The sequence below is a fragment of the Schistocerca cancellata genome, chromosome 7 (assembly GCF_023864275.1).
Source record: "Schistocerca cancellata isolate TAMUIC-IGC-003103 chromosome 7, iqSchCanc2.1, whole genome shotgun sequence".
Lineage (NCBI taxonomy): Eukaryota > Metazoa > Arthropoda > Insecta > Orthoptera > Acrididae > Schistocerca > Schistocerca cancellata.
Window position 1 is genome coordinate 462,765,355 of NC_064632.1, and position 23,344 is coordinate 462,788,698.

Sequence of the window (23,344 nt, forward strand, 5' to 3'; positions counted from 1 at the left end):
GCTGTGCTGTGATTAGGCGAAGTGACAGGAGAAGGAACAGTGTGACTCGGCAGTGTATGCACGTGAGGAGCATTGAAGGTCTGAATCCTTCGCGCGACACTCGGGTTCACCTGTGGGTTAGACACGTCAGCTTCCCTCTAATGCCCGTAGCTGTGGAACGCACCATCAGCTGCGATCCACAATACGACTGTGAAAACGTTTCACAAAAGGCGGACAGTGGCATGTGTTTACACTGTGAAGAATCTGTGTATGTGTGTGTGTGTGTGTGTGTGAGAGAGAGAGAGAGAGAGAGAGACAGACAGACAGACAGCAGTAGTGGACAGAACGCGGCTTGACAGGGAAATGACTGGAATTAAGCGGACGCACATTTTCCGGCTGGCTCGTTATTACGCGCATGCGCGAGCGCGCGCACCGTGCATAATTTGTACAAACCTAGCGGCGGCCAAATAAGCCCAGCGGTTAATAGCGAAGCTGTTACTCTGCAACTCTGGCCACAATGGCGGGCGCTCCTTTTATTTGGGCGGCCGCGGCTGCCTATCCGCTCGCCCTTTGATAGGGACGCACCATTAGAGCCGACTCATCAGCGCCGACCGCCGGCCACAATGGCCGCCAGTCATACGGCGGAGTAGCGGCGCGCACGTGACCGTGCAAATCGGATGGGCCGCCGCCCAAAGGGGCTTCCGTCTCCCTCCGCCGGTACAGCACGATTCGGCACGCTTCCAGGTGCTACATTCACTGCTGCAATTGTACCCCGCCAAACGGTGTGTTGTACTAGCAAACGTACCAGAATCACTCCGCCATTCCGTCCCTCCTCACACACGCAAACCCCTGTGAACTACATCCTTGGTCGGTCATTAAGTCTGCTCTATCACTTTACTTGCAAGCTGTACTGGCGCCACTGTAGAACTGCTCTGACAAATACGTCATACAAGGAGCTGCTGCTTGGAACAAGTATGAGAGCTATGATTGATTACAGTGAAAATAAACAGTCGTCTATAATATGGTCCACTACAGTTTTAAAGTTTTTCGCATCGTAAAAGGAAGGCACAACTTGGTTTTGGGACATGTGTCCCATCTTCAGGTGGATATACGAGGCGTATTCGGAAAGAAAGATCCGAAACCACTGTGAAAATCCGATGAAGCTTCATATAGATGTGTTGGGCAATGTCTCTAGTACGCCCATCGATCGCATCACGTCGCTCTTTTCACTTCTAAGCGCACAGTAAGCACTTTTAAGATGCCTAGAAAATAGTGTCTCCCGCCAACTACGATGGTCTGGTGAGAAATTCCGCCTGAAGTTATGCAGCCCACATCACATAACTGTCATGCGTTTTCTTCTTCAAGACAATTCTCAGCCGCATTCTGCAGTGACAATGAAATGGTTCAAATGGCTCTGAGCACTAAGGGACTTAACTTCTGAGGTCATCAGTCCCCTAGAACTTAGAACTATGTAAACCTAACTAACCTAAGGACATCACACACATCCATGCCCGAGACAGGATTCTAACCTGCGACCGTAGCGGTCGCGCGGCTCCAGACTGTAGAGCCTAGAACCGCTCGGCCACTCCGACCGGCAGGGGCAATGAAGATGCTCCTGCAGTGTTTCAAGTGGAAGTGTCTGATTACCCACAATACGGCCCATAATTGGGCCCCTCTGAGTTTCATCTCTGCTCACATGAACTGCTGGCTACGAAGACAACGTTTTCGCACAGACAACTAGCTCCCTGTCAGCATAGAGAACTAGCAGAAAACACTGACGGTTGCCTTCCGTAACGAGGGTATTGGAAAGCTTGTACAACGCTACGACAAACGTCAAAGTCGGATCGGCGCCTATGTAGATAAGTAAGATAAGTAGCTGGAAGTTATAGCTAACTGTTGCGAATAAAGCATTTTTGATTTTCACAGTGGTTTCCAATTCACCATCGCTCGGACCTTACTTTTCGAATACCCCTCGTAAAATATGAGCCCATAAAAGTCGAATAACAGAGGCTCAGTTAGGTTAAAACAAAGTATTCCTGGTACATGGCATAAAACGAGAGACTGTCACAATTCCTAAGCCTGCTAGGAAGATTATTAGAGCTCAGGACGAAGGTCTGGGCATAAATGCCGTGCCAAACATGGATCTGCATCAGATAGATAGGCGGCCTTTCAAACACACTGTTGCATACACACCCATCAGGTCTGTGCCAAACACGCACCAGAGTTGAAATACTGGGAGATTCATTGGTCTCTGGCCTAAGGTTTTTTGGAGTATTTGTTTCGTTGTACTGTCCTTGTCCATTTTGTTTGTCAAACGCACTGTATATTCTACAAATATCACTATTTGCTGTTGTCTGTGTCAAGTATGAACGTACTCATCCTCACATAAAATGAAAGTATAATTAATCACAAGACCATCATAACTAAGACGTAATGCACCCCAGACAAAACCTGACTCACGACTGGTCTGCTAGCGCGCTAAATTACAATAAGTTCTTCTGTTACTTGAGGTTCGAAAAAACGACGTCAGTTATTTCATAAAACATTTAGCTTTAAACAAATTTAAAATAGAATTAACACGAATAGGTTTTGCTTCCGACAAATGAGAGTGTGCCACCTACCTTCCCCGCCGATCCATTAGTATGCTTACTTGTATCGCTTCGGATACCGCTAGACCCTTGATGGTGAAAGTAGTACATTTTTCACTCATTTCAATGTCTTGTGCTTATTTACGGCATGCATGTATCAACGCTTGATGGGTTTCCACCTTACTAAGCTATGTGACCAATGTACCGTTGGCTACTCGAGTGTGTGAACTTCTTTGACGTGAGTTTCACTGGCAAACCTTAGCTGCGTGCTTCCGGCCTTGGGTGATTGGAAAGCCGAGTCTTTCTTATCCCGTTCCTGCTCTCTAGATCGCATTCTGCTGCACTGTCACTTTTAACAAACATGAAGATGACTCTTGATAGCCGAAACTGATCATGAACAAAATGTAAATTTCGATCCAGACGACGAATCAAATATACTGTGAAATTAAATTGAGTTCTTGATCAAGACTCGATGTTTCTTGCCCAACGATTGGTTACTGAGTGATCTCACTTGCCTGGTATGTTCGGCAGGAAGGATCAATATCAGCTATTAGTTAGCTACCACTTGACGAGGCGTTCTAGTACGGATAGATGCATGCGCGGTAGCCGCAGAGGTGCGTGCGACTCGACGCCGTGGGAAACTATGCTCGCAAGCAAATCTGAGCGTGGCGTGGCGAGAGCAGATATACATCAGGGCACCCATAAGTGATAGCACCTGTGTGTGTGTGTGTGTGTGTGCCTGCTGCTACCAAGCGGGGGAGGTCCGCCGCGATTCGCGTGATTTAGGCGCGGCTGTTTATATAAAGCCGAACGAGTTATTAATATTGGACGTAAAACCGTCCGCCTTAATGCCACGGGTGATTAATCCACGGTCCAGTTGCGGCAGCAGCGGCAGCAGACGCTACAAATAACTTGCGGCCATACGGCGCGCGCCGCGCGGGGTGTCCGTGCTTTATCGCCGCTCAGGCTGACTTACAAGGGCGAGTCCGCACCCGCACACCGGGCTTTTCTGTTTCCGTGAGGACGCCGTCGCCTCTAGGTTGTTGTGCTCTCGTCAGGAAGGTGTCAACAGATTGTGCCTGCAGAGGACAGGGTTATACTTTTAAGTGACTAACGAACTCTCCAAGTAGCTACAGACCAATCGAGGTGGTGCAGTAATTACGAGACTAATACTTTGTAAGGCAGAACGAGTAGACGCAAGCGACTGGAAATAAATAACGTTTCTTTTTGTTATATTAGCCACTACGACTGAGGGCACCGTGAGTCCTATAACATAATAAAAAAAGACCTACTCCCCTTGGTCACTTTTTGCGTTTGTTTGGATTACCACTTTCGAGGTATTTTACAAACAATCTTAAATGTCATACCTAATTATCGCGGTTCGTCACCAGGCTAGCATTCCGTTACGAGTTTCAAGCAGGGGTGAACGTTCTGTTAAGAGATTTCATAGAATGCGACCCCTACTGACGAAATGTGATCTCCAGTAGTTATATATGAATCTGAAACTTCCTGGCAGATTAAAACTGTGTGCCGGACCGAGACTCGAACTCGGGACCTTTGCCTTTCGAGGGCAAGTGATCTACCAACTGAGATACCCAAGCACGACTCATGCCCCGTCCTCACAGCTTTACTTCTGCCAGTACCTCGTCTCCCACCTTCCAAACTTAACGGAAGCTCTCCTGCGAACCTTGCAGAACTAGCACTCCTGAAAGAAAGGATATTGCGGAGACATGGCTTAACCACAGCCTGGGGGATGTTTCCAGAATGAGATTTTTACTCTGCAGCGGAGTGTGCGCTGATATGAAACTTCCTGGCAGATTAAAACTGTGTGCCGGACCGAGACTCGAACTCGGGACATTTGCCTTTCGCGGGCAAGTGCTCTACCAATATATATGAATCTGAAGACGATTTGTAGTAAATGTCAATATCGTAAATCGGAATAAACATGAAAAAAACAAGATATTAAAAGTACACTTGGCAACAGTTCAACAGGTTCAGGAGACTCATGTCTGTATGTCTTGAGCTGATAAGCGATTTACACAATCATCGCCCCCCCCCCCCCCCCCCATCCGTGCGTACACCAAGCAGACGATTTACTTTTTAAAGCACACCAGCCTGCCGCAGAGGCTAAAACCAATTTTTCATACACATCATAGTTCTTGCTGTAACGTCTGAGAAGTTTTGCAGCTTATACATTGTTTCTAGCTATCGTCTCTCTCGAATTGCTCAATCTTGTTAGTTTAATTCGAAGAGCAATGGGCGCTAGTAGACTAACGTTTAGTTCCTCCGCCATTAGAGGCACTAGACACGGAGCGTTTACTAAAGTAAACGAGGATGTGAGAGGTAGTGCCAATACGACATTCACATGAAGTGATTTCACAAAACTGTGAGAAACATAAATCATGATGTCCGGACAACGACTTTAACTTCTCGCTTTCTGAAAACAAACCCTGCGCCAACAAGTGGACCAACTAGTTTAGTCAGTGCCTTATAAGGCGATCCATGTGTCATCCTTTTCCTTATAGTTAATAATTTTTCTTCTACCTTAAATTCGCCTTTGCGCGCGAAACAAAATCTGTAGTCTGAACCACGTGTTTCAACGTCAGCCGGCGACAACGTAACCCTAAAGAGACTAGGGCAGAGTACGACTGTCGGTCACAATCGCTGTGTTAACTGGCAGTCGCACTGCTTCCTTCGCGTGTTGTATAATTAATTGCAGTTTCCAATGTGTCCACACAGAACGACAAAAGACAGCGGGAGACCATTTGCATTTGTAATCCCTGCATTAACATGTGCATCTGAAACGGTGCCAGAATCTGCACGTGGTAGGACTACAGTATGTTTAGCTCAGACCTACATGGTACTGCTTTTTTTGTCAGGGCGGAGGACTACTTACGGTCTGGATTCGACCAAGGACTCGCTATGAACCGTACGAAAGCTACCAACCACGAAATTTGATCAATTGGCGTTTTTATTTGTTGACCATTTTAACTGTGGGGGGACCAGTTGTCTTCTGCCATCTAAACCACAAATAAATTACACAGGTAAATAACACAGATAAATTATCTGGGAGTAGGCATTAGGAGTGATTTAAAATGGAATGACCATATAACATTAATCGTCGGTAAAGCAGATTCCAGACTCAGATTCATTGGAAGAATCCTAAGGAAATGCAGTCCAAAAACAAAGGAAGTAGGTTATAGTACACTTGTTCGCCGACTGCTTGAACACTGCTCACCGGTGTGGGATCCGTACCAGGTAGGGTTGACAGAAGAGATAGAGGAGATCCAACGGAGATCAGCGCGCTTCCTTACAGGATGATTTAGTAATCGCGAAAGCGTTACGGAGATGATAGATAAACTCCAGTGGAAGACTCTACAGGAGAGACGCTCAGTAGATCGATTCGGGCTTTTTTTTTGAAGTTTCGTGAACACAACTTAACCGAGGAGTCAAGCAGTGTATTGCTCCCTCCTACGTATATCTCGCGAAGAGACCATGAGGATAAAATCAGAGAGATTAGAGCCCACACAGAGGCATACCGACAATCTTTCTTTCCACGAACAATACGAGACTGGAACAGAAAAAAAAATGTTCAAATGTGTGTGAAATCTTACGGGACTTAACTGCTAAGGTCATCAGTCCCTAAGCTTACACACTGCTTAATCTAAATTATCCTAAGGACAAACACACACACCCATGCCCGAGGGAGGACTCGAACCTCCGCCGGGACCAGCCGCACAGTCCATGACTGCAGCGCCCTAGACCGCTCGGGACTCGAATAGAAGGGAAAACCGATAGAGGTACTCAAGGCACCATCCGTCACACACCGTCAGGTAGCTTGCGGAGTATGGATGTAGATGTTGATGTAGATTCCCGAAAAAAAGATCGCAGTGACGCAATCACTCAGGTATGTTTTACTTTGGCCTCTATCCCATCCCCTTTCCTCTACTGTATATAGACGCATAAAGCAAGATAAAGGGTGGCAAAAAAGGAAAGTTTTCATTGATAGAATACGTCCTCAGGTATCAACGAATCGTGAATTTGGTAACTGAGAAAAACGTAGACGGAAAAAACTGTAGAGGCAAAACAAAGTTTGACTATAACAAGTAAGTTCAAATGGATGTAGGTTAGACTAGTTATGTAGAAACGAGAAAATCAAAACACGAGTTCGACAAGGAGACGGACTGTCCCCAATTATCTTTAACTTGGTTTTAGATAAAATAGCAAAAACATGGGAAAACACATTGAAAAACAGAGGCACAAAGGGTATAAGCATGGGCCAAGGAAAGAACGAATTTGAAGTGAAATGTTTAGCCTTTGCGGATGGTATGGCATTGATAACAGACGAAACAGTAATGCGTGATCTGTTACACGAGATTGCTGAAAAGACTGAGCTAAAAATATCCTATGAAAAAACCGAGTATATAGAACACAAACATAATACAGAAAAGTTTATGAAAACAAAGTATGGAAAAGTTAAGGGAGTTGATAGATTAAAATACCTGGGGAGCGGATCCAAGCCAATGGACTGGATAACACAACAAATAAAGAAAGAATAAAAAAGTTGGAATTTGCATATAAATTAACACAAAACTACTACAATAAGAAATCAATATCCGTACAAGCAAAGATTAAACATTACAATTCAGTTATTAGGACACAAGCAACATATGGATCAGATTGCCTAACATTGAATAAGGAAGGCGAATTAAGAGAACTAGAAAAAAGAGAGAGAAAAATATTAAGAAAAATTCTAGGTCCTGAGAAAAACAAGGAAAATAGGTGGATTAAAAGGAGAAATGAAGACCTATACAAAAATACAGAAAAGATCACAGATACAATGAGGAAGAGACGGCTAAAATTTTATGGACATTTAAAAAGAATGGAAGAAACACGGATTACAAAGAAAATTTTTAATTACGTTGGTAAGCTGAAAAAAACTGTAGGATGGATAGAACCAGTAAACAAAGACGCCAACAAAATAGGTGTTACAGAAGAAATAATACGTGACAGGAATAACTTTAGGCTACTTATAGAAAACGCAAACTATGAAGAAGATGCGCCAAAACCTCGACCCAAGAGAGTGTGGACAGATGAGCATAGACGAGCAGTTGGCGAGGAAATGAAGAAGTACTGGGAAGAAGGGAAGAAAAAGAAACACCATAAGTCTTAAGTTGTATGCTGTCCATAGCTGGCTAAATTCATAAATAAAAAAAAAGAAACGAGGAGACTTCTGCAGGCCTATGGAGAGCTGTTCCAAACCAGTCTCTCGACTGTGGATCACGGCGACAACCAAGAAAAATAGCAAGAGCAATACTTTTTTTTTAACGGACGCTCTCTTGACACTGCACTGTAAGACGACAATATTCTTTTGCGAAGGGAACGTAATCGTCGCCTTTTTTTAAATACCTGATTCATCCTTTTGAAACCTCAAGCATCGCTAACACCACTGTTATGTTGTCGCCGAGGCTACCGAGCAGAAATTTTCAGCCTGCTAACAGAATAGAGCGGGATGACTAAGTTACATTTAATAGGAAAGCCACCGGACCGGATGCCCTGTACCGCCGCCACGTAACGCCGTATAGAAAAGCATTCCAGGTACCCTTTGGGAAATGCGAAGAAGAGGCTGGCTGCTCCGCAAACAAACAAAGCGGTGACGGTCGGGGCAAAAATTTTGGGCAGTGAACCATCGCCGGCGGCGGGTCTTCTTACGGCGGTGCGCGGCGACCGCCCGTGACGCGCCGGTGTCAACGCTTTTCTGCCCTGCCGTGGCACGTTCCACTCGGCTGTCCCCATTACGATAGCGCAGGTGGCGATTACGCCAGCGCGGTGCGTCGCCGCCACCGGACAGGAGTCGGCGACCAGTCGTTCCGTGAACCACCAGTCAGCGGTGAACGGCTGGACAGTCCTCAAACTGAAAATGTGTACTTCCGGGCTGCTCACTTTGTATTTCACTGCCGAATGCGTTGAAATCATTGTCGCTGGCTCTTGAAGTGGCTGTCGCGGCTTCGAGATCCACCATGTACAACAGGACCGGCCAGAAATTCTGCACGCGTGCGGTGCTCCTGCACACGTGCAACTTTCGGGTCACAGTGTGCACGCCGCAGCCGTCAGCGTTCATGTAGTGCATGTCTCTACGCACAGGTGTCGCTTTATCCATTTGATGTACCGGCGTATTCTAGTGCTCTTTTCAGAGCTTGCCGCCAACCATGGGAAGGTACGAGTATTTCACGTATTAAACATTTAAAATACTGTCACAGCCTACTCATTGAGACGTCTACTTTTATGTCAACAGCTTAACCCAGTAAGACAAGTAATACAGTTAACAACGGTGGGTTTTTATTAAGGCAGCTTGACTGACGGCACGTAAATACGCGTAATGTTTTTGATCTAGTATTTAAGAAAGAGAGCAGTTAGAGATTTCTCACGAACCTCATTCATGATTTCAAATAACATTAAACTAATGCAAGGTTTCCTATAACTAGTTCTCGGTGCCCTCAGTTACACCCACATAATTTCCGTCTCACTGACCTCTGAACAGAATGATGACCGCAGACCTCTCGATGATTACCTGTTATTTCAATGCCATTATTGCTATGTCTCTCATCAGTTACGTCTGAAATCTGCATAATAACCGACAATTAGATGAATGTTATGTTTTATCGACTTCAGCTGAGCATAGCTCTTCACACATTAAAAAAAAAACCTAAATGTAAGTATACATTGGAACAATCGGTTTAATGACCAACTTTCCTGATAATAATGTAGCATTGAGCAGAATGACGCAATAATGCACAGTTAGTAAACAATAATTTTTAATTATGAAAGGAATAAATCCAAACATGTTTATCAATGGTCATGAGAAATGATAACCGATTTGATGTGTCTCATCCATTTTCTTAAGGACATTTAATTTTGCTTGCCTTCTTCACTGTTGAGTACACTACACTCGTCTTTGTGATATGTATTGTAGTGTCTTTCAATTTAAAAAAACTTACGCTGGCCGCCTATTATTCGGCGGCACAGCAAACATTGTGAGTTTTCAGCAACGGCTACAAAAAAGACTTGCATTTCCCAGCCATTTTTAAACTACGTCCTTTGCTTTTTCACAGTACTTGCCATTTCTCAGTACTTCTCTGTAAAGGTTACGGTTACCAGGGGTAAACGAGACTGGGTATGTTGCGCTCTTGCTTGTACCACATAAACTGGGAAGTGGAGCCGCCGCCGTTCATTTAGGACACAAGTCTAATAACAGATGTCGCTGTCGCACACGCGTGCACATGTGTATCACTTCCGCACGTCTGCACACTGTGTAGCGTTTGGCCGGCCCTGATGTACAATCTCAGGAAGATAGGCCACAGGAAGAAAGTCCTCAGGAAGATAATCCATTCGTACTTCAGGTGTATCCATTGTAACACCCCACCCGTCACTTATCTGGTTTTGGTGTGTGTTCACCCCAGGTAACTGACTAACAGATCAACAGAGAGTGCAAAACTGCCGCAATGTCGGATAACGCAAAGAAAGTAATAAGGCCCTGTGACTCCTGATTGAACTGCGGTGGCAGTGTTGACATTAATTGGTTCAGAATTGATCCCTTTTAATTAAAAAGGGGTGCACATTGATTTTATATTCAGCTATTGAACAGCAGATGCAAATGTTGAACATAAAATTAATTAAGAAAGTGACTTGGGATTTCAACTACTTGATTGAAAACAGATGCCGTCGATTAGCACAGATTTATTTTAACTCACGACCTTCAATCATCACATTACATGACTCTCCTAACAGGCAGTGGTAATAAATTGCGTTTGCTTGGAGTAAAGCGCGATAAATCAAATGTAATTCCTATCGACTGACCCAGGCGTAATGCGAAGTGCGAGAAGAATTCTACAATACACGGCCCATGAATCCCTCGTGGAAACTTTGCCGACGTGATCCAGCAAATTAATCAGTGACTGGAGCGGGCGCAATATCACCGAATTCAGCGTGGCGGAGCGGTGTCGTTGTGCGGACGTCGGCCAACCTCGTGGTGCTGCAAGGCTGCGCTCGTCTATTCACTCCTAGCTATCTTGCTCAGTACATAGCTGAACCAAAACTTCCTATCTCCAAGCTCAATCGTTCCATTTGCTAAGTCCTAAACTGCAGAGATGCTTACTCTTTCTCAGGCAGGCTGAGTAAAGAACGCCACGTCCGCACTCTAGGCAAGCTGGGAATGGAAGAACTCTATGGAGACTTCTCACAGTCCGCTCTTCGCCTCGGTTTCCCCTCCAGCAAAATCACTTACGCCAATTGCAGCCCAATTCGCGTTAATTATGCGTCGCTTCCCAGCGCCAACCAATGCCTGCTTTGGGATGTGAACAAATTCCCACAAAATTTCCTTTCCTCTCAAATTTTGTTATTTAGCTTCTCCCAGGCCACCCATCAAGGTTAGCGTCTGCGCACCAAGTTTTCCGGAATTCTGACTCCCAGGAGAGTACTTCAAATTCCTTGGTCCTATGTTCCCATCAGAGGCTGGCGTATTTCATTCTGTCGCTCTTCACCTGCAGACCGTGAATTCAGCGTGAATTTGCTATAGTCACGAACACGCATATTTTGACCTCTGTTGACTGCTCCACTGTAGCTTAGTATGGCTTTCTCGCATGTTCCACAGAAAACAGGACGAAGGACATTTATCAACAGGCATACAAGTTCTCCGTCTGCTTCCCAGTACACCAGCATGGAGTCAGAGTCAACCACCCACTCACTGTCACAAACCTTAAGGCGGCTGGATGCCGCGCCCCGTTACCATTTTCTCAGAGCTTGAGCTGCCCTAAGCTGCCTATTGTCACTTCCCTTAGCCGCTCCCCCAGTGGCCACGGTCAATTCTGAGTACTTCCCTGGGGTAAACTAGCCTCCAGTAAATCGATGCGTTTCCACAATGTTTTCATGTCGTGTGAATTACTTTAAAACTATCACCCAACATTAATTATTCCAATACATCCATACTATACCCTCTAAAAAGTGCATTGTGCTTTGTCAGTCATTTTTGTTCAATCCTACTGTTCGCTCAACGTGAGTTAGGTGATCTTTAATGACTTCATGTAATGGGCATAGTTCTTGCCATCTTACACCACATCTACCTGGGGCCACTTACTGATTTTGCGGGGAGGTTGAGGTACAACCGGGTGCCAGATTGCACATAAAACCCAGAATATATTGTCGTGTAGCCCTGAGAACTGACATGAAAAACGGCAATGTCCACAGCATGGTCTTCATGATGATGTCGAACAAAGAGTAGCACTCCATTACCGAAGATGTTGAAACAGTTATCTCAGTTTATGTTTACGGCAACCTGAAGGAGTAGGTCTTAGTCGTTATTCAGTGAACACCCCCAAAAACATCACAGAACCACCTCCGGCGTTAGCTGCACTCTCCACCACTGTGGGGTGAACGACTTAGTTAGTTAGTTCAAAAATGGTTCAAATGGCTCTGAGCACTATGGGACTCAACATCTGAGGTCATCAGTCCCCTAGAACTAAGAATTACTTAAACCTAACTAACCTAAGGACATCACACACCTCCATGCCCGAGGCTGGATTTGAACCTGCAACCGTAGCAGTCGCGCGGTTCTGGACTGAAGCGCCTAGAACCGCTCGGCCACCACGGCCGGCAGTTAGTTAGTTGCTTACATGGTTGCTTACATGTTCTATATGTCATTTTAACAGTGCTTTTAAGGAAACTTTGTGGAGAAACTCAAACAACAGTATATTTATTGTTAGCGTTAACATTAAAGAATGCATTTTTTTAAGCCCCACTCATGTAACTACACTTAAAAACAAGCCTTTCTTCAGGCTACAAGTTTCTAAATATAAATTCGTCCATGGAATAATGAGTTTTCCAGGAGAAATGATTTTACGTTGCCTTTAAAATTTGCTTTGCTACCTATTGACATTTCATGTTTCTGGGCAAATTATCAACACCTTTGGTGCTGCATAATGAACTCCTTTCTGAGCCACCGACAGCTTAAATAATGGGAAATAAAGGGTACTTTTCCCTCTAGTACTGTAGATATGAACCTCTAGCTTCTTTTCAAATTGTGATGGATTGTTCATGAAGAATTTCATTATTGAAATATATCTAATGTGACAGAGCAGTTAAAATGCCTAGCTCGCTGAAGATGTACCTACATGACGTCCGTGCTGAACACCATACATTATTACCACTGCTTGCTTTTGGTCAATCAGTACTTTCTAAGTGCTGAGTTACCCCATAAAATTATTTCATAACACATTATTGAGTGTAAATATTCAAAATATGTCAAGAGTTTTATTCGTTTGCTTGCAAGATTAGGAATTATACGAAGATAAAAAGTGGCCGTACTTAATTGTTTGAGAAGTTCAGTAATATGCTTCTTCCAGTTCAAAGTTTCATCAATACGTACAACCAAATGTTTGGAGCATCCGACCCTATTTACTGACGCCTGCTCATGTACTCCATCAGTTGTTGGTATATCTCTATTTGTTGCACAGAACTGATTAAAGCACGTTTTATTCAAAATTTGGGAAAAGTTTATGTAGTGAACACCACTTAATAATTCTTTGGAAAACATCTTTTATGTTCGCTTCTGTTTCTTTATTTCTAGTGGGATGTGGGATTTATCTCAACACTAGTATTGTCTGCCAGAAGTACCAGTTCTGCTTGTTGTATGTTAAGTGGAATGTCATTCACACGTGTAACGAATGTGGGTGGACCCATATTTCAGCGCTGTAGGACTCCCTTTGTGATTTATCCCCATTCAGTAAAATTTCCTGCCCATCAAACCCTGTTTGCATTATTCAGTAGAACTTTTTGCGTTCTGTCTATTAAGTATGATACAAATCAGCTGTGTGTAAAGCCATCAATCCATAAAACTTCTGTTTTTACAAGAGAGTATAATGCCTCGGAAAGATCACAAAAAATTTTTGGGATGTCGGTGCACTCGAAGCTCTGCATCATTCGAAAAGGGACAAAGTCGCGACGTGTTGAAGAATATAACACACCTTCAGTCAGCCACAGCGTTGTTCTAAGTTGTTTGGGCCGTTGGAGACATGCAGTTTTCTGTGAAGCTGCGACAGATGACATTTTGCTGGATACCCGACTACACATGATCACTGCAAGTATTTCCTTTCATAGTGTTCGCTCAGAAAGTGAATGATATGGTCCTGCTTTCACTAGCAGAGGTAATTTCTGTTGGTTTGAATCCGACTGTCATCGAAAAGGCTTGTTATCCTTTTACGACCACCGTTCTTGCGCCGAGTTACATGACTGCAAACGGTACACGATTCGTTGTAGATACGTTGGAGAGATCACGTTCATCAGATCGGGCAACTTCGTTCTCCGAATGGTGGTGGGCCCGTCGAAAAACGATAACTACTTACCACCATTTTCTCACATCTCCGTATCTATCTTTCTGCATCGACACCATATGTCCGACTATCAAATATACACCAAATAAATGTGTTGACTTACGTCAGCGTCGGAGTGTTACATGGCCCCCTGGTACCAGTTCTACACCACACTGTTCTTTTGTGTTATTTATCCACTGACTGGTTTAGCTGCCATCCTGTCCTCTCTTCTTGTCAGAGTTTTTCAAACTTTCATTTCTTCACCAATTCTGCGAAGAACATTCTGACTCCTTATCTTATAACTAACTTTCAACATCCTTCTGTAGTAGTACAGCTCAGGCGCTCCGATTCTATGCTTTCTGGTTTTCCCACGCTATATACAGCGCTCTCTAACGACCAGTCTTCTCTTTTATGCATGTTAACTTAGTTCTCGTGTAGTAATGAGGGCGCTCTTGTCAGCACCGTAATTGATCTGGTAAGTCACATAACGGAGATGTCTTCAGATCTTGTACACGTGAAAGTAGCGAGAGTAGAGGTAGATGTGGGATATGAAAGCCTTTCGTTCCGGTCAGTCCGGGTTGCCCAGCGAACAACCAAAGTCTGTTTCATCTGATTTGATTTGCGAAAGTGCAGTACGCACCTACCGCAAAGAACTCTTTTGTGCTTCTCGTATCACAAGAATGTTTTTAAATGAAAGTGTTCTCCATGAGAACTGCTGTCGGCTAAGCGTTGCTTCGTCTCTTTGTTGTAGATCCGACACCGGTTCGGCTGTTACGACGAGATCACAGAAGTAGACAGGCGGCGTGTCCGCCACTGTAACTGGGTACGTTTCCTACGCGCCGTCCACGAGTACACGGAAGACGTCAATCTCATCGGCACCAAGATAAAAGGTAGGTCCAGCATAACGCTAAAGCGAGGCGCCATCATCACAAACCTTTGACAACTTTATGGGTGCGGTAATTGTCATGCGACAACATATGGAGTCCAGAAACTGTTTTTGTGTGATAATTCTAGGATGTAATCGTTGTTGAAAGTCAAACTCATTTTTACTCGTTAGATAAATGAAAGCTCTCTCTAAGACAAATGATAATGCATCATCCCAATGAAAATAAACATTTCTTGGCGTCAAATAAGGCGGCTGACATTATCTTGTGTAGAGAAATGGAAAGGGTGAATAAAAAAAGAAACAGCTAATCTTTTACAAGTAAGCAGTTTGAAACAACTCTAGGAGGTGCGACAAAAAAGTAACGAGATTGATCAGAAAAAAAATGTTGCTTACCGTTTTGGTCAAGTTTAGTCTTGTCTCCTTCAAAGTAGTTCCCTTCTGACTGCACAGACTTTTTCCAGCGCTTCTGCTATTGATGGTATCATTTCTGGAACTCATCTTCAGTAATATTCTCGAAGACCCTCGTCACAGCTTTTTGGACATCTTGTGTTGTTTGAAAAGGGTGTCCCTTGACCGCCGTTATGACTTTTGGAAATAGAAAAAAGTCGCACGGAGCGATATCTGGTGAATAAGGTAGCTGTGGTGGTACTGAAATTTGTTTTGAGGTTAAAAATTGCTGTAGTGATAGAGCAGTATGGGATAGCGCATTATCGTGATGCAAAAGCCAATTATCAGCTATGTTGACACGGACACGAAGAACTCTTTTAGGAAGTCTTTCTAAAATTTCTTTGTAGTAATAATAGTTAACTGTTTGTCCAGGAGGCACCCACTCTTTATGAACAATTCCCTTGGAATCAAAGAAGTCCGTGAGGTTGATGGTCGTCCACTGCGGTCTTCATCTTCAACATTCGTTCTGCCTTCACTAAACATTTTATGCCAACGGAAAACTTGAGCTCTTGAGATAACCTCCTCTCCAAAAGTCTTCTGAAGCTTACCGTAAGTTTCGTCGCCTTTTCACCCGATTTAATGCAAGAAGAAATGGCATACCATTGTGCAATATTATACGGTTCCATTTCCGTGACGAGAGACACAAACACGTGTCAACTTATTACAGCACAAGTCACGACTGAGCAGTTGCATTGATGTGCCGCTTGGACTAGAAGCAGCTTATAGACCAAGATCAAAGATACTGTGCCTACGCAAGCGTGCAGGTTGCCACATCTTGCAAAGAAAATCAGTCTCAATACTTTATTGTCGCACCTCGTATACTACACTGCCTGACAAAACGGAAGTACCCAGAGAGACGTCGAATGTCAATGTAACTTTTTACACGTAAAGGATGTAAACGATAAGAGTTGCGATTCTCTGTGACAGGTAGAAAGTCTACCCGAGTGTGTTAGTGCTGTTACCAGGTCAATAGGATATACAATGGCTGCGAACAGTGCCAGATGTTGACTGAGTACTGTGTGAGGCACGGAGATGTCGCATACTAGTGTGAGACAGCGTTATCCACACCTGACGGAGTTTGAAAGGGAACTCACCGTGGGACTCCATTTGGCCGCTGCTCGAATCTTGCTATATCCAGCTTTGTGGGGTATTCTAATGTGACAGTGGCCCGATGTTGCACCGCTTGAGAGCGTGAAGGCAGACATACTCGTCGTCAATGGTCCGGTCGACGACGCCTCGACTGCAAGGGAGGCTTGACGTATTGTGCACTACGCATATGTTAGCCCCATCACACCTGCGGCTGCCATCCGAGAACAAGTAATGGACTCTATTCAACTTTTTTTGTGTCATCCCGCACCATTATTGGAGACCAACAGCAGCCGGACTAGGCAATTACCGTGCGATGCACAGGCTGCTTTTAACACTAAAACACGGCATTCTGTACAAGTACAACGAAAAACCAGTCCAGAGTTGCAAATTTTACTTTTTGTTTATTCACTCGATGACTAGTTTCGGGCCGAAATCTATTCCGAAATCATCACAACATTGTCAAAAATGGTATTTCCGAAGATGTGAAAACCGTGTCAAAAATGTGCAGCTGACATCTACAGCGCAAGCTGATGACGCTGTCACTGTTAGTTGCACGTTTTTGACATGGTTTTCACATTATCGGAAATACCATTTTCGACTATGTTGCTATGATCTGAAAATCGGTCTCGGCCAGAAACCAGTCCTTGAGTGAATTAAAAACAAAGGAAAATTTTCAACTTTGGACTTGTTTTTCGTTGTACTGTTTAACAGAAGTCGCTAACCCACATCTATTCCAGAGTGCCGGAAGTTCGTACAAACTTCTGCGTTTGGAGTGATGCCGTGACAGGGATGCACGGACTGTTGGTGAACGGCGTCACAACGTGGTCAGCGGTGAGTGCAAGTTCTGCGCTACCCTGGATGACCACGGCGAATATGGCGGCGACCTGAAGAGGTGTCCCAATGTTCCAGTGCTTTGGAGAGGCTCAGAGGAGTTACTCCATGCGTACGTTGGGAGACTTCAGGTTAAGGCTATAGTGAGTGAGGGAACTACGACGGGACAACGCCAAGACACGGACGTTCCACGTCCTGATGCGTTACCTCTCAAGCAGTAGTATCGTGGTTCCATTTTTCAACAGTACAATGCTCGCTGTCTGCCTCTGGAACGTGTCTGTATACTCTGCGTCATTTTGAGATACTCTTGAGATCTGAAAGATCCCCAGATCTGCCCCCGACAGATGCGTCGGACCAGGAGAGAATACAAAGGCTTTAAGAGACCCAACCGAATGAGTGCATGCGCCGAGGTCACCATGGGTGCAACAAAATGTTGATAATTGGGATCACACTGCAAGGTTCCTTAACTGAACTCGGTTTTGTAATCACTGAAATAGGAACAGATAACCGTGGAGTTATTCATCTTTTCTTTCTCCATCGCCGCCCCCCCCCCCCCCCCAACTCCCCTGCCTCCAGTCCCGCTATGTCCATCACTTTTTTGCTGGTCGGTGCAAAAAGTACAAATAGAAATTGTAAACCGTGAAAGTTTCAGTTTAGTGAAGTGTTTAAATACGCTGAATAACCGTATGTCATGTAGAGCATTTTACGTTACGTTTTTACCATGACTCCTATTAATATCACCTGAGACTACAGGTTTTCTGCAACCAGCTTACGCGTTTCAGATGTTTAACAGTTCTTTATGAAGTGGATTTATGCGGATTAATACATCAGTATGTCATAAATGCGACTTTGGCGTAACCTGTGCCTCTAACTAGTAGCAGAAGACAGAAACAAAATGCTATTTCAGTACAAGGCTCAACATTTTGTAGATGTCTTTTGTTGCAACGAAAACATAAGTGTGTTCAAATGTGTGTGAAATCTTATGGGGCTTAACAGCTAAGGTCATCAGTCCCTAAGCTTACACACTACTTAACCTAAATTATCCTAAGGACAAACACACACACACACATGCCCGCGGGAGGACTCGAACCTCCGCCGGGATCAGCCGCACAGTCCATGACTGCAGCGCCTGAGACCGCGCGGCTAATCCCGCGCGCCACGTAAGTGTGAAAATAACTTCATTGGTCACAGCCTCCTTTTCTTCTGTCGCGTTCACATCACATACTTTTTGCAAAGACTCAAGTAAGCAAAGATGGCGCATCAGTTGATTGTTTGCAAATCGTTTGTGTTGTAATCGCGACATAAAAAGGAACCTGTAACCACTGGAGTTACTTTTACATTTACATTTTTATTCGTATATGTACTTAAAGGCTTCCACAAGTTCGTTTCAGTAGCTGCGAGGTCACTGTGGCAGATTACCAGTCGAAGGGACCCGGGTTCGATACCTGGCCGGCTTGAAGTTTTTCTCTGATAGGTAACTGGGTGTTTTGTTATCCATTCTTATCGTCGTACCTGACAAGAAAATCGTCTCCAATACACTGTCGTATAGTATTTCCATTACTGAGATGGCTTGAATGGCTATAAACCGAAGGCCAATGAATTCCTATTAAAGAAATAGATCCCCACAAAATTTTGAGCCATATACTAAAAGAGTGTTTTGTCTTCGTCTTCTGCTCCTAGACAGTGCCACAGGTTTCGTCAAACAGTACGTGCATCACATGCATGTTCTCTGATTCCAAAATTTTATGTTGTCTGAAGTTATCTTCATCGTACGAAGAATTCGGCTAAATAACGAAATATCTTGCAAAGCTTGACAAAATTACTCGGATAGGATAAGGAAAATGAGAATCTGGGAGGATCATGTATACAGGCTTCAAAAAAGACTATGTGGGGATGCTTTTTACCGGACTTGTCTAGTTACCTTAGTGTGACATTTTGATGGGACCCACGTGTGATATAAATGCGAAGTACTGGCTGCAGAAAAGCGGAGTATGGCTGTGGGTTTCGTCCGCAGGGGAGCCCATGTACGAGGTGGTGAAGACGATCCCGGCTAACTCGGAGCTGGTTGTCTACTTCCTCCCCGAGCGGCCCGAGGAAGTATTCTTCATGCCCGCCGTGCACTACCTGCGTACCTCCATCTACCGCCGCACCATGGACACCATCCTCGAAGGTGAGTACCAACACGATATCTATAACTATTATGACTGCTTGCGGATACAAGCTCAAACGTTTTAGTTTCAAACAATACAGTTTCTGTTTGTTGCGTGTTTGCTAATGATCCGAAGTTGGTAAGTCCACCACAGATCAGACGAAGGGAACGCTAAATAGTGCCTTATCAGTACCTACTTCTACTTGATTTACAAAAAATGTGTCGCTTGCCGTGTTGTTCACTCAGGCCGTACGTGAACTCACTAAAATTGTCTGTAACGATTATTCTCTTCTTTTCCATTTGACTTCCCCATTTCTCTACGGGGTTCGCATTCAAATATATCCTTTTCGGCAGTGTTAGTGGCATTTCGTGGACCGATACCCTTCCTCAAGCCATCACATCCTCTTAGAATAAATCTGTGTAACCTATCGGCCTGTGTTTAGTGTAGATGTCATGGTCAACTGTGATAACATTTTCGAAGTTTTTATTGGTTTGGTCCATAGGATCGTAGCATTTCTCTCTAAGTTAAAAATACACTCCTGGAAATGGAAAAAAGAACACATTGACACCGGTGTGTCAGACCCACCATACTTGCTCCGGACACTGCGAGAGGGCTGTACAAGCAATGATCACACGCACGGCACAGCGGACACACCACGAACCGCGGTGTTGGCCGTCGAATGGCGCTAGCTGCGCAGCATTTGTGCACCGCCGCCGTCAGTGTCAGCCAGTTTGCCGTGGCATACGGAGCTCCATCGCAGTCTTTAACACTGGTAGCATGCCGCGACAGCGTGGACGTGAACCGTATGTGCAGTTGACGGACTTTGAGCGAGGGCGTATAGTGGGCATGCGGGAGGCCGGGTGGACGTACCGCCGCATTGCTCAACACGTGGGGCGTGAGGTCTCCACAGTACATCGATGTTGTCACCAGTGGTCGGCGGAAGGTGCACGTGCCCGTCGACCTGGGACCGGACCGCAGCGACGCACGGATGCACGCCAAGACCATAGGATCCTACGCAGTGCCGTAGGGGACCGCACCGCCACTTCCCAGCAAATTAGGGACACTGTTGCTCCTGGGGTATCGGCGAGGACCATTCGCAACCGTCTCCATGAAGCTGGGCTACGATCCCGCACACCGTTAGGCCGTCTTCCGCTCACGCCCCAACATCGTGCAGCCCGCCTCCAGTGGTGTCGCGACAGGCGTGAATGGAGGGACGAATGGAGACGTGTCGTCTTCAGCGATGAGAGTCGCTTCTGCCTTGGTGCCAATGATGGTCGTATGCGTGTTTGGCGCCGTGTAGGTGAGCGCCACAATCAGGACTGCATACGACCGAGGCACACAGGGCCAACACCCGGCATCATGGTGTGGGGAGCGATCTCCTACACTGGCCGTACACCACTGGTGATCGTCGAGGGGACACTGAATAGTGCACGGTACATCCAAACCGTCATCGAACCCATCGTTCTACCATTCCTAGACCGGCAAGGGAACTTGCTGTTCCAACAGGACAGTGCACGTCCGCATGTATCCCGTGCCACCCAACGTGCTCTAGAAGGTGTAAGTCAACTACCCTGGCCAGCAAGATCTCCGGATCTGTCCCCCATTGAGCATGTTTGGGACTGGATGAAGCGTCGTCTCACGCGGTCTGCACGTCCAGCACGAACGCTGGTCCAACTGAGGCGCTAGGTGGAAATGGCATGGCAAGCCGTTCCACAGGACTACATCCAGCATCTCTACGATCGTCTCCATGGGAGAATAGCAGCCTGCATTGCTGCGAAAGGTGGATATACACTGTACTAGTGCCGACATTGTGCATGCTCTGTTGCCTGTGTCTATGTGCCTGTGGTTCTGTCAGTGTGATCATGTGATGTATCTGACCCCAGGAATGTGTCAATAAAGTTTCCCCTTCCTGGGACAATGAATTCACGGTGTTCTTATTTCAATTTCCAGGAGTGTACAACTAATAAACATAACAGATACTTTAGTCATCAGTAACATATTCTCCCTCACCATTTACGACATTCAACCAACGCTGTGGTAACTTTTAGACTCCATGACTGTAGAAATCAGGTGGCTTTGTGGTGAAGAACTCGTCGAGTCATGATCCGAGAGCATTTTTATCCGGAAAGGAATTTCCTTGAAGGTTGTTCGATAGACAGCGGAAAAGATGACTATCTGAGGGCGCAATATCAGATGAATAAGGTTGGTGCGGAATTACTTCTCAACCGAACTCCTGCATAGTGTTTCTTGTCAGTCTAGCAGAATGCGGGCAGGGGTTATCGTGCAGCAGCATCACTTCATACAGTCTTCCTGCTCCTTGTTCTCGGAATGCGTCTGCAAGACTGTCGGTTGCTGGCCATAAATGTCAGCAGTGACTATTACACCTCGCGGAAGCAAAACTGCACCGACGCTGTTCCACCAGGTGTACAACAATGTCTTTTGTACATACTTGTTTTGTAAATAAAACTGCCTTTTCCTGCTTTTAGTAACTTTATTTATCCCATGCGCGTTTCGCCCTCTCCTGTTCTAAGGTATCATCACTGGGATCTGTAACGATACAGTTTTGTTAGTTTCAGATTATTAAACAGTTCACTTCGCGATTGTTTTTGTAAAAAAAGTAATTACTTACGATTTGCTGATCTGCGTTTACTCACATCTGGTCTGGAGATCGCACTACCACTTTTATCACTGCCATTTAATCACATCTTTGTGTTCTCGCCTTCCACACACTGTTCACCATGTTTATCACTCTTTTTTATGGTGGACTATTGTTCCTTTGTCACTCGATACAACTATTTCGTCGCGCACTGTTTTGCACAAGATAAATATTGCGACGCCATTATGTGTTTTATCATCTTTGGTATGTTTACCTATTTATTGCCCACCTAACGAAGTATATGTTCGATGCTAACTTCTATTTATGATGTTTATACCGTGTGTGTGTATGAGTGAGTGAGAGAGAGAGGGGGTGGTATTAGCTGTTAGCCTGTTAGCGAGTGGTTGAAAACTTTGGTGACAGTAGATTTGACTTTTCGTTTCAATATTCTGTCGAGGGGTTCATGGATGAGTGAGTGTAAAGATGTTGTGTTCTATTATTACTATATTGGACAGTATTAATATAATAATAGTTTTTGGGAACGTTATTCTATTATTTTATTTATTAGAGTAAATAACGAATTGCTTGGCATGTGTACTTGGTCATTCAACAGGATTTTCACCTCTGCTTTGGTTTTCTGTATGTGGTAATTTTCTTGCATGGTTAGGAGGTGTTTTTTATTGTTGATTCTAATTATTTTCATGTCATCTTCTCTAGTGGTTGGTTTGTGGTCATTTTCTCTTAGGTGTTCTGCAAATGTGGATGGGCACAGGTCTTTGTACGGGAGATGCTGCTTTGCGTGGGCTCAGTCATTTCTTTCTTTACTTCACGTCAATATAAAGGCACAATTTCTCGTCACCAGTAACGACAGAGGATAGGAATGGTTGGTGTTGTTCACGAGCCACTTGATGACGAGCAAGGGGGAAGGCAGCTAAGGCCACCCGCTAATTTGTGTGATTTTGGCTTAGAGCGCGCGGTACCCGTACACCGATATTTGAAACTTAGCTATTGCAGGTGGGTGGAATGACCAAAGTTCATCACATTTACCACTTCTAGAGTATACTGCTGTCGATCATTGTGGATTAATGCTTTCAAACGAATTTTATCATCCCCGAAGGTCTTTCTGTACCGGCCGGCCGGGGTGGCATTACGGTTCTAGGCGCTTCGGTCTGGAACCGCGTGACCACTACGGTCGCAGGTTCGAACCCTGCCTCGGGCATGGATGTGTGTGATGTCCTTAGGTTAGTTCGGTTTGATTAGTTCTAAGTTCTAGGCGACTGATGACCTCAGCAGTTAAGTCGCATAGTGCTCAGAGCCATTTTAACCAGCCTTTCTGAACGAAGAGTCACTTGAATCAAAGCGATCCTACTGGAAATGAAGAATACCATTTCCTTGCCCTGCTCTGTACAATGGTA

General features: G+C 44.9%; 1 protein-coding gene across 1 annotated transcript in view; it reads left to right on the plus strand.

Moving 5' to 3' along the window:
* The window catches only part of LOC126092092 (zinc finger and SCAN domain-containing protein 22-like), a 759,840-nt gene that overhangs the window by 414,675 nt on the left and 321,821 nt on the right, over positions 1-23,344 (plus strand). The window contains exons 2-3 of the mRNA XM_049907515.1: positions 14,682-14,820; positions 19,198-19,353. Coding sequence (XP_049763472.1) covers positions 14,682-14,820; positions 19,198-19,353 — 295 coding nt within the window. The remainder of the gene's footprint in view (positions 1-14,681; positions 14,821-19,197; positions 19,354-23,344) is intronic.